Source organism: Mobula hypostoma, chromosome 27 (assembly GCF_963921235.1).
Source record: "Mobula hypostoma chromosome 27, sMobHyp1.1, whole genome shotgun sequence".
Lineage (NCBI taxonomy): Eukaryota > Metazoa > Chordata > Chondrichthyes > Myliobatiformes > Myliobatidae > Mobula > Mobula hypostoma.
Genome location: NC_086123.1, coordinates 21,200,543 through 21,214,677, shown reverse-complemented (window position 1 = coordinate 21,214,677; position 14,135 = coordinate 21,200,543). Strand labels below are relative to the sequence as shown.

Below are 14,135 nucleotides of genomic sequence, written 5' to 3'. Positions count from 1 at the left end.
GTGTCGAGCTAGCAACTCGGCTTCGTCAAACAGACAAGCGCTAAGGAAACGGCCAGATGGGCCAAACAAGGCACAGGGAGGAACTTTACCTCACCTCCTCCATCTAGGCCATGCCCTCTCCTCAGAGCTGTCAATAAACAGGAGGTAAACAGAAGACCTTCAAGGTTCAACAACCGGTTCTTCACCACTGCCAGCAGTTTCTTGAACCAACCTGAAAAACCCCAACACTACCTCAAGACTGTATTTCTTCTCTCTCTTTCTCCCCCGACTTGCACAGGTGTCATGATGCTTACTTTGTTGTGTAACCCATTTATAATCTATGCTAATTTAAGTTTATGTTAACATACATTTGTCAAGTTTGTGCAGTGAAAGCCAAATTTTCATGGTGTTAATACCCTGCGTATGTCTGCCTTTTGAGAATAAAACTGAACTTGAGCTATAGATCTGACTAATAACAAAACATGAAGCCAAGAAAGGGAGAATGAGCAAGAAAAGCCACAAGAAAGAACGAGAGAAGGGAGACAGACAGAAGATCAAGTAAGGAATAAATAAGAATGGACAAATAAACAAACAGATCAATAAAAGAGGAATGAAAATCTGTGCAACAAGATGGAGTAGAGAACAACACGAGTTAAGAAAGCAAAAATAAGAGAGGCTGGGGGAAGAAAGAAATCATTGAGTTGTTTCAGATTCCTTTTCCTATTTATATTTAATAGCCATATAATTACCCCTACAAAAATAAGCAGCAGAATTCATTTAATTACATCAGGCCCAGTAACTTTTCACAGTGCTCAAATTTGCAGCAATATTTTCCATTGGAGCCGTCTGCAAATTATCTCCTTATACAGAAATCATCCACTGTTTGATCTGATCACTGATTGAGCTGACCTCAGATACAGGGTGATCACAGAAAAACACAATGTTTATGTATCTTAACAGGACGAGCAGTTCTCCACATTCAGCAAAGCAGCCCAATCTGTCTCTGGCTTTAATATGGAAATTTGGGAAAAATATTTTATGGAATTACTGTAAACTGATCAAATAGAAATAATAAAAGTCATTCATTAAATATTACTCAAGTAGGTGCTCTAAGGTTAAATAAAACTTTACCAATTTATAATTTTCACCTTTTTTTTGGAATAATTTTTCTATGTAGAGATTCACGCTTTAAATATTTTGGGAAATTATACTAACGTTGGGTCATGTAAGCTTGCTGAGCTGGATAGAGCCCACCTTCCTCCATCAATTGGGTGGCACGGTTAGCACACCGTTTTCTAGTTCAGGTGACCCGGGTTTAGTTCCCGCCGCTGCCTGTAAGGAGTTTGTACGTTCCCCCCGTGACTGGGTGGGTTTCCTCCGGGTGCTCTGGTTTCCTCCCACAGTCCGAGGGTAGTTAAACGGTTGGTAGGTTAATTGGTGATTGTAAATTAACCCACAATTTGGCTAGGGTTAAATCGGGGTTTGCTGACCAGAAGGGCCTACTTCGTGCTGCGTATCAAATAAATAAACAAACCAATAGATAAATAAAGGACAGTTCTTAAAAAAAAAGTTTAAACAGGATTATTTTTTTAAAAAGTTGATCCCTTGATAATCATGGAATAGAAACTTAGAAAATACAAGCCCTTCAGCCCACAATTCTGTGCCGAACATGTACTTACTTTAGAAATTACCTCAGGTTACCCATAGCCCTCTATTTTTCTAGGACGTTATGTAATGTTTAGCTCACTTAATCCTAAGCACTCAGGAGAATTTGCCAGTTATTCACTGAGTGAACTGGGTAATGTTCCCCCCCCCCGACCCCTTTTTAAAAAATAGTCCAGAAAACCCCTGGTGTAGAGTTGCACACAAGGACAGGTGAAAAGGATGGAGGAGGAGGAGGAGGAGAGTGGGAAATTATTTTGTTTAAATCAAGCAAGACAAGGCACTGATGTGGGGAAGTATAGTGTGGTTATGATGTTATATCATTAGGCAAAGGAAAGCTGCACTGATTAAACTTAGTGAGGCTGATCATAACTGTTGCTTTGCTCAGTTACTGTGAAGTAAAAGAAGCTTAATAATTTGTGTCCGGCCTTGTGTTACCAAGTGTTTCACCAGTTTGCTTTCACAAAGACTGAGGAGGTGCTTGTACCGAACACCTCTGTTCACAAACCTTGCATTGTGTACTGCATGGCAGAGGCCTGGCCTTAAATGCAATGATCTCAAAGCCCCACAAAGGATTGAACCCAGCGGAATATCCTATCAATGCTGAAATGCCTAGACAGAGTGGATGTAGAGAGTGGAGAGGATGTTTCCGTGGGAGAGTCGAGGACCAGAGGGCACAGCCTTAGGACACTGTCTCCTGAGGGCATCAATGGGGAGGAATTTCTTTAGCCAGAGCACGGTAAATCTGCGGAATTCATTACCAAAGGTGACTGCGGAAGTCAGGTTATTGGGTATATTTAAAGCGCAGGTTGATTAGTAAGGACAAGGAAGTTTATGGGGAGAAGGCAGGAGAATGGGGTTGAGTGTGCTGCGAATTTAATATTTCAGTTATATTTGAGAGATCGTGTGTATATATATATATATATAAAACGTTGGTTAAGCATTCTTGGTTGTTTAAATAATTACAGGTCATATGTAAAATACGTGAATTGCATATGTCATCACGCTACCATGTGATACGTGCGCATCTCGCTTGAACTAAACTCGAAGTTACCCCCGTGTTTTCGGACTCCCATGTCTTTCTTTGAACTAGTTTAATGTTTTGAAGTTATGAAACATAAGAGGGGGATAATAAATCAGACACAGTGGAGCAGTTTCGATGGGCTGAATGACTAATCCTGCTCCCATGTCTTATGGTTTAGATGGTCATAATACTAAAAGCAAATTCCCATTTGTAACAGAATTACATATGGGTCAAAACTAAAGTCATATTGCCGAGTTTATAGTCAAACACTCTTTTGCATCTTTAAATTGACAAAATTAAGAAAATGCCTTTGTAGATCTTCTATAAACAGAATATTTACCAGTCTTTAATTCACTGTGAAGTTGTGCCCCCTCTTCAACAATTTTCCGCAAATGCCAATCTGCTTAACAGCAATTACTGGGCACAACAAAAAAATCATAGGGGAAAGTACTTCTGACACCAGCAGGTAATTTGTCTGTGAACCATAAAATACTGCTACAAGTGGACATATCAAACTCTTAAACTAGATACGTGTAACCCAAGTAAACATCAAAGCCCCTAAATCAACATCAAAGCACCCGAACAAACATCAAAGAAGAATATCATGCTGAAGAAACTCCTGTCTGAGACCTGGGTGGGGGAGATTGTTCAATTTGTGCCACTACCTGCAGGTGGAACTCGATGATGAGAACCTGGCATTAAAACACCTTTGATCCTCTGGAATGAAAACATTTTGTCTGCATTGTAACCGGGGAAGGATTTTTTTTTAGCGTTCTACACTTTCAGTGGAAATCTTTGCATCTACAGATGGTTATTTTAAAAGCCAGGTTTTCCTGGGGGCACAGCTGCAGACGTCAGTTTTGGTGTGACATCTAATACACGTCAGATAACACAATATTCATTCAGCTCATCACTGCAAAGTTTACGCTATCGTGTCTTTTGCACGTCCTTTCCTTTAGTTTCAAAGTACAGAACAAAGTTTCCGTAGCCTTTTAATCCTTCACGTTGATGGGTCATTTATAGTTCTGGCCCCTTCTGTTGACACCTGTCAACTTGACAAATCCTTCTCAAAAGCCTTTGCACAGGACCTCGAAGGGACAGCATTCAGGTCCGATATCAGCAAGGGGGCTTGCAAGTACAAGTGACAGGCACAGACGCAGGTATAGAGTGAACGATTCAAAGCAAGTTTATAATGGAGAGATCAGCAGTGACAAAAGCAGGCAGTAATTTACAGCCAACAATTCACTTACCACCTCTCCACCAGTCTGACATTAATTATGGTATTTGCACATTTCAGAAGTCTTTTTAGTTACTCCCACCTTTATGAACAATTTTAAAAAGAATCTGGATTTAATACTTTAATTACATATGTACAGATGCCGTGATCATATACTTGCTAAATTAAGATCTGTCCCCGCATCCTCTTGGAATTTGTGATTTCAGCCTTAGTCAAGCCTTTTAAAGTGACAACCGTGAATGGAAATGTGTTAAAACCACAGGAGCATTACAACCTGTCAAGCAGGTGTTTGTGAGTGGCCGTAAAGAGTAATTACTAACAGAGAGAGAGAGAGTTTCAAGGTTGTGAAGCAACATCTAGTTCAGATGATGTTACACAGTGTGAGGGCCTTGAAATCTTTCCTTGATGCCTCTCGTTCCTCCTCCACATTATTCTACACTTTTAGCTTGTACGTGGGAGGATTATTTTCGTACCAGCTGTGGTTGCTAACCTGCCCTTGATGTACGAGGAGATTCAAAGTGTATTACTGGAATGTTGAGGGGGAAAAAAAGAGAGCATTGCATTTCTTGCAGGAGTACTGTAAATTCGGCATTCCAATGTTCCAACTACACAAAGCAATAACAAGAACTTCCACTTATAATGAGATAGCAAGGATCTTTGCTTTGTTATCAGACAAAAGTGGATGCTAGGACAGACAACTCAAAATGTGATCAAGGAGGAAAGTTAGGAAAAAAATGGAGCATCTTGAGACAGTAGCAAGGAAAATTTAAGTTAGTCATGATTCGTTAGGAGAGCTCAATGTTGTTTGCAGCTAAGAACACAACTGCTATTTAAAATTCAACATTTCTTTTGTAATTGTCTGCTCAAACACAATTCAGATCTGAAATAAATTGATTTTGTTGCCGGTAGTAACCTGTCATTGACTTGTGATGCTGGCAACTTCATGTTTGGACTCCCATGCTAGTTTATATCTTTTGTGTTCTTATAAATCACAGCTTTTCCATTGCACATGCTGTAATATTAAATGACTATCACGCTAGAACATATTAAACAGCAGCAAGGTATGCTGAACACAGACCAATAGATCTCAATGATACAGATTTAACATTCTGAGCTGAATGCTGAATAATGCATAGAATTGCTTTGCATGGGCATTCAGCCACTTCAGGAGAGCTAATTATTACAGATGGATCAATATCTAAATGTCTTCTTACCTGGTGCTTCTATTAATTGCTTGTAAACATTGAGAAAGGCAGTCTCAGCCTCTTTGCTTCTTTTCCCAAGTGCTACCACCTGGAAAAAAGAACAATTACTAAAGGTTTATATCCTCAAATAATTAAGATGATTTACATTAGATTACTTGCGACAGGTTCATTAAGTGCGGACCCAGACCAATACCCTCAAACAAATAGGAGTAACGGCAGCAAACTGATTAATGCCCAAGAATCACTTTGTCAAACTATAGCATTTGCATTAAGGTTTATTTAGGAAACAAAATGAAAGACCCCAAGAAACATGAGCCTTTTTGAATCCCGTGGGTTCCCCCACCATCTGCGGGGCACAGCCCAACCCACTTGAACGTTTCCGAATCCTGGCTAAGCTGAGGGCAACTCTCCAAGAAAAGTTCAAGGAAGTTACCCAGAGCTTGGCTGTTGATAAATAGATCACTGGAAGGAAAGCCAGATGTTGCAAGAAAAATTGGAACTGTTGGTCTCAAATTAGCATTTCAGAAAGATTACTCAAGCCCTTGCAAAGAGTTGTGTGCTATGCTGTTACCTGATAAAAATGTGCACAGGTGAGCTGTGCAATTGGTGACATCAATTGATCACCTGGATGGGTGCATCCGGATTGATTCCCTCAGATTCTCAGTGTTGGCGCAATTCCAATGACAGTCACTTACTTCTCCCTTTTGCATATGGTTCCTCAAGTTGCAATGTCCAGTTTAATGATTCACTCCACACAAGGACCTTTAAAAATCTCACCACTTAACCCAGCTTACAGTTGCCAGGCTAAACTCATTTTCGGGCTCTGCTTCTGCATTCCATCACGGAAGTCAGCAATGCTGCAAAAGCCAGAAGCTCTATCAACGTCAATCAAGGGATTAAAAAAAAGAACGGCTACAGCCCCTCATTAATTGGTTTATAGAATTGTTGTTCCTTTCCGCGCCTTTAATGTTTCCTTCGCATTTGTCTGTTTTTGTTAAAACGAGACTGAGTCACTAGCCTGACACTCAACCCAGCACGGATGGGAAGCGTACAAGGTGCCGGCCAGGATTTGAACCCAGGACCCCCTCGTCTCTAAGTCCGGTCCGGTGCGGACGCCACTACACCATGGCGGATACAACGGTGGGGTGAAACAGCACACAGGCATCTGTGCTGTTTCAAAAGTGTTCATCCCCCAGATGCTGGAAAACCTGTCCTAAAGCTTCCTGTAGTGCAGGGGTTCCCAACCTTTTTTATGCCATAAAACAAGGGGTCCATAGACCCCAGGTTGGGAACCCCTGCTAGTTTCATTCTTTATTGAATATTTTTAGAACTGGTAGCTTTGGTTTCCTTTACTTTCAATTATTTATTATTTATTAGTTAGGTTTTCTTATGCATAACCATCCTGAGTTGCAGCACACATTTTAGTTCCTCTGTACTTCCCGCATCTGTGGCACATCGTGTTTACAAGTTTAAGAGTGATGCTCTTGTTTGATATGACGCTAGCACCTCAAGTCGCTGAAACTGACAAAAACAAATGCTACAGAAAGCCTGCAGGCCTGGCAACTCCACAAGTGCAAAAGGGTTGAGGTCTGAGTACAAGGCATCTGTGCAGCTTTAAGTGATCTCTAGATACACAACTGCCTGTATGCTTTATGCAATCAATGAGACTCTACGCTTGACATACATATTTACCAACCAAGGCTGCAGAATATGAAAATTAAAGAATAAAATTCAAAAGCAACTTTGTTCAAGCAAGGCCACAGCTCAATAACAGAAGCTCGGAGGCTGGCAGCCGATGGTTAACTCCCATATTTCCTATAAAGGTTAAAGTTATCCAGAGACAACTATCGTATCGATTATATCCCAGAGTAAGATTTTAAAAATTTAAGCTTTGTTTTCATATGCCAAAATAATGAACTGTGCAGAACACACAGATCAATGAAACACACAATTATTATCTGTAGGGACTGGCAAGGACTTAAGTGGCCTCCACAAAACAATTCCAAGCAGAATGGGGATAGTCACAGATTGATGCGTCTTTCTGAGAGAGGCTCGCTGCCCTGCTGATCATTTCAGATTTTAAAAACTGTCCATTAAACGGCTCCCTGACAATCCCAATGAACGAATCACAAACGGATTAGAGAAGTTCACCGCGCGTCTTCCTCACGTGTTACTCTGTGCTTAGCAGCCTGGTGTCTGCATTTTGCACAGACCCAGACCTGGTAAAGGACAAGTGCTTCTTCCCACGTCAAATGCAAATCTGGCAGCTTTTCTTTCTCTTCCCCGCATAAAAACGCTGAATGTGCATTCCTGAGGCACGTAGCTATTTATAACCGACATCCAAGGTTTCACTAAGTAATCTAACAATCAATTATTTAAACAACTTCTATCCCAAGGAATGTGGATGATAGGAAATGCTGCTTGACAATTCGATGTGGATTTTTGAAACCGTGTTACGTCTGGACACAGATCCTCAAACAGTGGAAAACCCAGTGGAAAGAAAGCTGTCTGAGGAATGGATGGCTTGGCATTAGTTCTCATTAATCTGCCTATGTGCTGCAGCAGCAGAGTCTGGTCCTGCGGCTCCCTGCGCAAGCAGAGACTGAGCACTCCCTCAACAGGGAGGAAGGGAAACAGTGGCCGACCGCGGAACAGCAACAGCGGGAAGCTGTGGGGAATCTCCTGCCTGTTAGCTCGGAGAACGCTGCGAGACACAAAGATTTAATTAGGAACTCACCTGACATCTGGCTGTACGTTTTCTTCCAGTGGGGAGGGTGGGTGCACGCAAGTGATCACTACAGGCAGGGCTGGGCCCTCACTTTCTCAAAGGCATCATACTGAGCCCATCTTTATCTGGAACATTCCATACTTTATCACCGGATTTACAAACGGGCTGCCATCTTATGAATGACCACAACAGAAAGTCATAGAAACAGTAAACGCAAGGATTAGATTAGATTATGAGGACACGCAGTCATGCATGTATTAAGAAATGATACAATGTTCCTCCAGAATGATATCACAGAAACACAAGACAAACCAAGACTGAAAAACTGACAAAAACCACATAATTATAACATAGTTTCAACAGTGCAAAGTAATGTCGTAATTTGATAAAGAACAGACAATGGGCACGGTAAAAATAGTCTCAAAGTCTCTCAAAAGTTCCATCATCTCATGCAGACAGTAGAAGGAAGAAAACTCTTCCTGCCATGAGCTTCCAACGCTGCAAACTTGCCGATGCAGCACCCTGGAAGCACCCAACCACAGTCCGACTCTGAGTCTGTCCGAAAACTTTGGGCCTCCGACCAGCCCTCCGACACCGAGCACCATCTCTGCCGAGCACTTCGACCCCGGCCCCAGCAACAGGCAATAGGCAAAGCCGAGGACTCGGGGCCTTCCCCTCCGGAGATTCTCGATCGCACAGTAGCAGCAGCAGCGAAGCAGGCATTTCAGAAGTTTCTCCAGATGTTCCTCCGTGCTTCTCACGTCTGTCTCCATCAAATCAGGATTGTGCACGGTACCTACTTACATATACGATATAATTTCGGAGCGGCTGTGCGCGCTGTGTCACGCTGCCATCTTCTCCTCCCCTCCTAGAGAAATAGAGGGCTGAGCCATCACCCCTACGTTCTTAGCCACCGCTCTGAGCAGCAGATGTAGCCTTCATGGGTTTCAACCCTTGGTTGGTTTACCCAGAGAATTACTGCTGCATTTGGTGGACAAACCGCACTTTGAGGATGTGGTTGTAATCCTGAGGGTGTGGTTTGTGCACTCCTGACCATGTGCTTAGTCAGTGTGGTCAGGATAGCCCAGCAGAGACTGGTTTGCAATACTAAACTGCCTTCTGCTCACTTCATTCAAAAAAAAAAGTAGTGTCGGTTAGTGCAACACTACTACAGCTCGCGGCGGAGTTCAGGGTTCAATTCCGATGTCGTCCGTACGTCCTCCACATGGAGTGCATGGATTTTCTCCGGGTGCTCCAGTTTCCTCCCACAGTCCAAAGTTGTACCGGTCGGTAGGTTAATCGGTCGTTGTAAATTGTCCCGTGATTAGGCTGGGATTAAATTGGGGGGTGGGGGGGTTTGCAGGGCAGTGTGGCATCGGTTGAACTCTTGACTTGGGAGGTTACTGATAAATGAAGTAGAAACCAAACCGATGGTCAAGAAATCTTAACCAGATCACAAACTCATTGTATTCAACCGTACCTTTGATGTAAAATGGCCAATGGACCTAAAGTACCTCAAAGAAGATCTTGCAAGTATTGAAAATATCTTGCAAGCGATTCAGATCCTTCAATAAATACATTGCCAACACTTATTTGCTTCCTTATAGTATTCCTGGGTTCTCCACACATATTTAATATTTGTTTTACCATCCTGGTGCAGGATAATTGATTGCACTGTGAATTCAATCATTTATTCCTTTTGGAAGCACTGCTCAAACTTGCTTTTGACCAGAATGTTCACTTTAAGAAAACCATCCCTGCACACTGTCCCTTGCCAGATTCTGCACACGGGGAGTCCCAACGTGAAAGCACCGGGCTTGCTCTGGTTGACGATGGAGGCCCGAAGTGAAAGAAAGCAGCATTAATTTAACTTATTGCATGAGGAGGCCTTAGTCAGACCACCGACACACCGTATTTAACAGGGCCAGTTCAATCCACCTCAAAGAAGGTCAAGCGTTAACGTGTCTTGCAAGCAATTCCAAAGATGTTCGGTTAGGGTTAGTCGGTTGTGGGCACGCTATGCTGACGGCGGGAGCATGGCGACACTTGCAGGCTGCCTGGCACAGTCTTCGCTGATTTGACTTGGGGCAAGTGACACATTTCCCTGCATGCTGTGACGTACATTCTTCAATAAATGTCAGCAAAACTCACTCACGCCCTTACAGCATTCCTGTGCCACACCCGCCGCTGACCGTAAGCAGTTTGTGTCTTCTCCCCGTGACTGCGTGGGCTTCCTCCCACATTGCGAAGACGTACCGGTCGGCAGGTTAATTGGACTTTATAAATTGTCCCGTGATTAGGCTAGGGTTATACCGGAGGCTTGCTGAGCGGTGTGCCTCGAAGGGCCGGGCTGTAACTCAATAAACAGGTTTCCATGTGTGATCCAGCATCAGCCTCCTCATCCTCAAGGATTTCAAACTGGCCGTCCATGTACGAGGGCAGCAAAGGTCAAACTTTAAATAGCTAGCGAAATATCTGAGCTTCATGAACAGAACGCCAGAAACCTCCCACCAGATAGACACTTTTTACCTGCTCACTTCAACCCCACTGATTATTTCGGCTTCAACAGGACAACCACCTGCCTTCCAGCATCACCAAACCTCGTTAGGAAACCCAGTTTATAACCAGGCTGCTGTCCAAAGAGATGAAAGCCCATCTCTCACCAGATGCCTCCGTTTGTTTGTAAAAAAAAACTTTCCCTGCTGCTGGTTGAGCCTTAAATAGAACAGCGCTAACCTGGATCTCAGAGGTAAGGAGACGTTGTCAGACAAATACAGAACGTTTTACTATGCTGAAAAGATTTCACCGTTAATTGGAACCCAACCTGTAGCTCTTGACAAACCTCTCCAGCTTCTGAATCCAGTTGTAATTACAACAGGAATTGCTGCTCCCTTTCTGTGCAATGCAGCTCTGAGGAGGTGTATCCACACAGAAATGTGACTGTTCCCTCAGTTTGTCAAAGATGCTAAAAGAGCTCCCAGTGTTCGCAGAACGCTGACATTTGGCATCTACCAGGTGAAGGGCCAGAACATGAGAGAAGTGAGAGTTAAATAGTATTTAAGGAATTACATTAAATCAATAGCAACAAAGCAAGTCCGGTAACACGTAGGGGCAGCATTCCTTATGTTTCTTTGCTCTTTCACCGTTCAAGATTAGTGAACAAGATAAAATTCATAAAAGGTAACTGTCTATAATATAGAACGGGGAAGAGAGAAAGATGGAGGGAGGCGACGAGAGAACAAGGCGAGGAAGCTGAGAGAAAGAGGGAGAAGCCGAGAGGATGACGGGGGAGATGAGAGGAGGAGGAAGTCAACAGAAAGGGGTGGAGACGAGAGAGCAAATGGAGAAATATAAGCGAGAGAAAAGGAGTTTCAATCCATTCACCCACCGACTTTGAAGCAGAGAACGGAACTCAGCTTTTGTTCAAGAAAACTTCAGAAAACTAGAAAGGGACAGTCACAATTTTAATCCTTTTCCTTAAGACAAACAGGGTCCACAAGGACTGCAAACCAATAATTACTTCAACACCTCTACGGGGTGCCTTCTTCACCTGTCCTTTTAATAACTGAAGTCTAGTTTCTTTAGAGAAAAAAATCTGCCAATTACCATTATAGATCTCTACAACTCCATAATTCAATACACTTCTCTTGGATATTTTCCAGCTGCATTCACTATTATTTATGTAATCCTTCTCATACATGTGTTAATCAAACTCCAGAGCAGATCCACAACATGTAGCTCCCTAACTAGCTCAACCAAGTGACTGTTGATGTGCCAGGCTGGCAGGCTCGCCAACAGACTTCCCCACCCCATCAAACCCACATGACTTCCATCAAATGACATGGAAAGTTGAAAACCAGGATCACTGCCTGAATTTTAAACACAAAATTAAATTCCAGGAAATAAATTACAGCTTATTTACTAATTAGTCAAAACGAGCACATGTACTACCTTTGGCACAAGTGGCAAGAGAAAAAATTGATGCAAGTGAAAACTCTGATGTTTTGTTTTTGGTCTTAAAATACTTCTAGAACCTTAAGTTGTTCTGATATACTGTGTGTAAATTTTGCTCAAAACAAAATGCAGTATATCATTTACTTGATGGTGTGAAAATATGATTAAAATTACAAAATTACAAAGGTAGTATAATAATTTCCAGCCAAGCTGCATGCACATCAGAAGAGGCAAACTTAAACGATCGATGAACATGGCAATTAGACCATACCAGCTGCTGGAGGGAAATTTAGTTAATATATTCTTTGAAATGCAACACGTTTTTTTTATCAGCAAGGCAGCAATCTTGGTCTTCAAATTAGATCCATTATAGCTTTTTGTAAAGAGGAGCAAGATAATGCAATAATGCTTGAAGTTATTGAGCTAGACATCTTTCTGCACCCAGTACAATGCAAAGTGGCCCACAATGGGGGGTTGTCACATCAATTAAAGAGTCCAGGAGTTTTTCATCGAAGACACAAGAAGCATTATCCAGGATAGCTTCCTTTAGTTACCAAGTAACTGCTACAAGCTAGAGAAATGTAGCTTGTTTTGACCCACTTATTGACAGTCAGGAGCAGGTTCAGAGGTCAACCTAGAATGAAGGGGTTCAAATTTCAAAGTATATTTATTATCAAAGTATGTATATGTCACCATATACAACCCTGAGATTTATTTTGTCCAATGAGCTGGTACTAAGGGGATATTTTCTATTGTGGGGGAATCCAGGAACAGAAGCAACCTTCCCTGTATTTAATTGTTTGTTTTTTTTTACACAACTGCGCAGACCACTGCTCTGAACAGGAAACTTGTACACGGCCTGAACACTGCCTGGCACTTTTTTTTGTGGTAATATGCATACTATGGATACTTAGAATGAAAATTTTAGAAATCACATACCTTTGATTTTAATTAGATTAGGAGAACACTCAGTCCTCTTTTATTGTCATTTAGAAATGCATACATGCATTAAGAAATGATACAATGTTTCTCCGGAGTGATATCACAGAAAACAGGACAAACCAAAGACTAACACTGACAAAACCACATAATTATAACATATAGTTACAGCAGTGCAAAGCAATACCGTAATTTAATGAAGAACAAACCATCGGCACGGTAAAAAAAGTCTCAAAAGTCCCCGAGTCGATTGACTCCCGAGTCCCCGATAGCAGGTGGCAAAAGGGAGAAACTCCCTGCCATAAACCTCCAGGCACCGTCAACTTGCCGATGCCTTGGAAGCAGCTGACCACAGCCGACACTGAGTCCATCTGTCCGAAAACTTTGAGCCTCCGACCAGCCCCTCCGATACAGCCTCCTGAGCGCCATCCTCTGCCGAGCACCTTCGACCTAGCCCCGGCCGCTGAAACAGCAAAGCCGAGGATTTTGGGGCCTTCCGCTCCGGAGATTCCAGTTACCACACAGTAACAGCGGCAGCGAAGTGGGCATTTCAGAAGTTTTCCAGATGTTCCTCCGGACTCTCACGTCCGTCTCCATCAAATCAGAATTGTGCACGGTCCCCTACTTGACAGATTACAGACATCACCACCGAAGTGGCTACGCGTGCTGCCGTCAATTATTAATTGAAGGGAATAATGAAATACAATACAACAAAGAACATCGTTCACGTTTCGTAAACTTTTGCCAGCTGCGTGGCAACGACGGCTATGGGCACGGGAACATTTCAATTACCGTGCGGCTGCGCACCCACGCAGCCACAAGAAAACAGTGACCAGAAGGCATAGCATCACAAACAAAGGAGGTGGGTCAGTAGTAGGCAGTGAGGAAGACTATCAAAGCTCGGCAACAGCGAGGAAGACCAAAGCTTGGAGTGGGAGCTGGACCAGCTGCAAAAATAGGCTGAAAATTGCAGATGGAGTTTAACTTAGACAAGTGTGAGGTGTTGTACTTGGGGCGGGGGGGACAAATCAGGGTAGGTCATACACAGTAATTGATACAGGTCCATAATTTCAGGAAAGTGACATACCTGGTAGATAGTGTCATAAAGAGGGCACATAATTCTAAGTACGGAGTACAGGAGTAGAAGTTGGTGAGGACTAATGTGGAATATTGTGAGCAGTTCTGGTCACCTACCTACAGGAAAGATATCAATAAGATTGAGAGAGTACAGAGAAAATTTACAATTTTGTCTGGACTTGATGACCTGAGTTAGAGAGAAAGATTGAATAGTTAGGATTTTACTCCCTGAAGCATTGGAGAATAAGGAGAAATCTGATAGAGGTTTACAAAATGATGAGAGTATAGACAGGGTAAACGCAAGCAGGCTTTTCCTACTGAGGTTGGTTG

The 14,135-nt window shown here is 42.6% G+C and overlaps 1 protein-coding gene across 8 annotated transcripts in view; it reads right to left on the bottom strand.

Annotated features, from left to right (window-relative positions):
• Positions 1 to 14,135, bottom strand: part of cux2b (cut-like homeobox 2b) — a 351,466-nt gene that overhangs the window by 119,327 nt on the left and 218,004 nt on the right. For all 8 annotated transcript variants that reach the window (XM_063034539.1, XM_063034536.1, XM_063034537.1 and 5 more), the window contains one exon: positions 5,117 to 5,195. In XM_063034539.1, the coding sequence (XP_062890609.1) occupies positions 5,117 to 5,195 (79 nt within the window). The remainder of the gene's footprint in view (positions 1 to 5,116; positions 5,196 to 14,135) is intronic.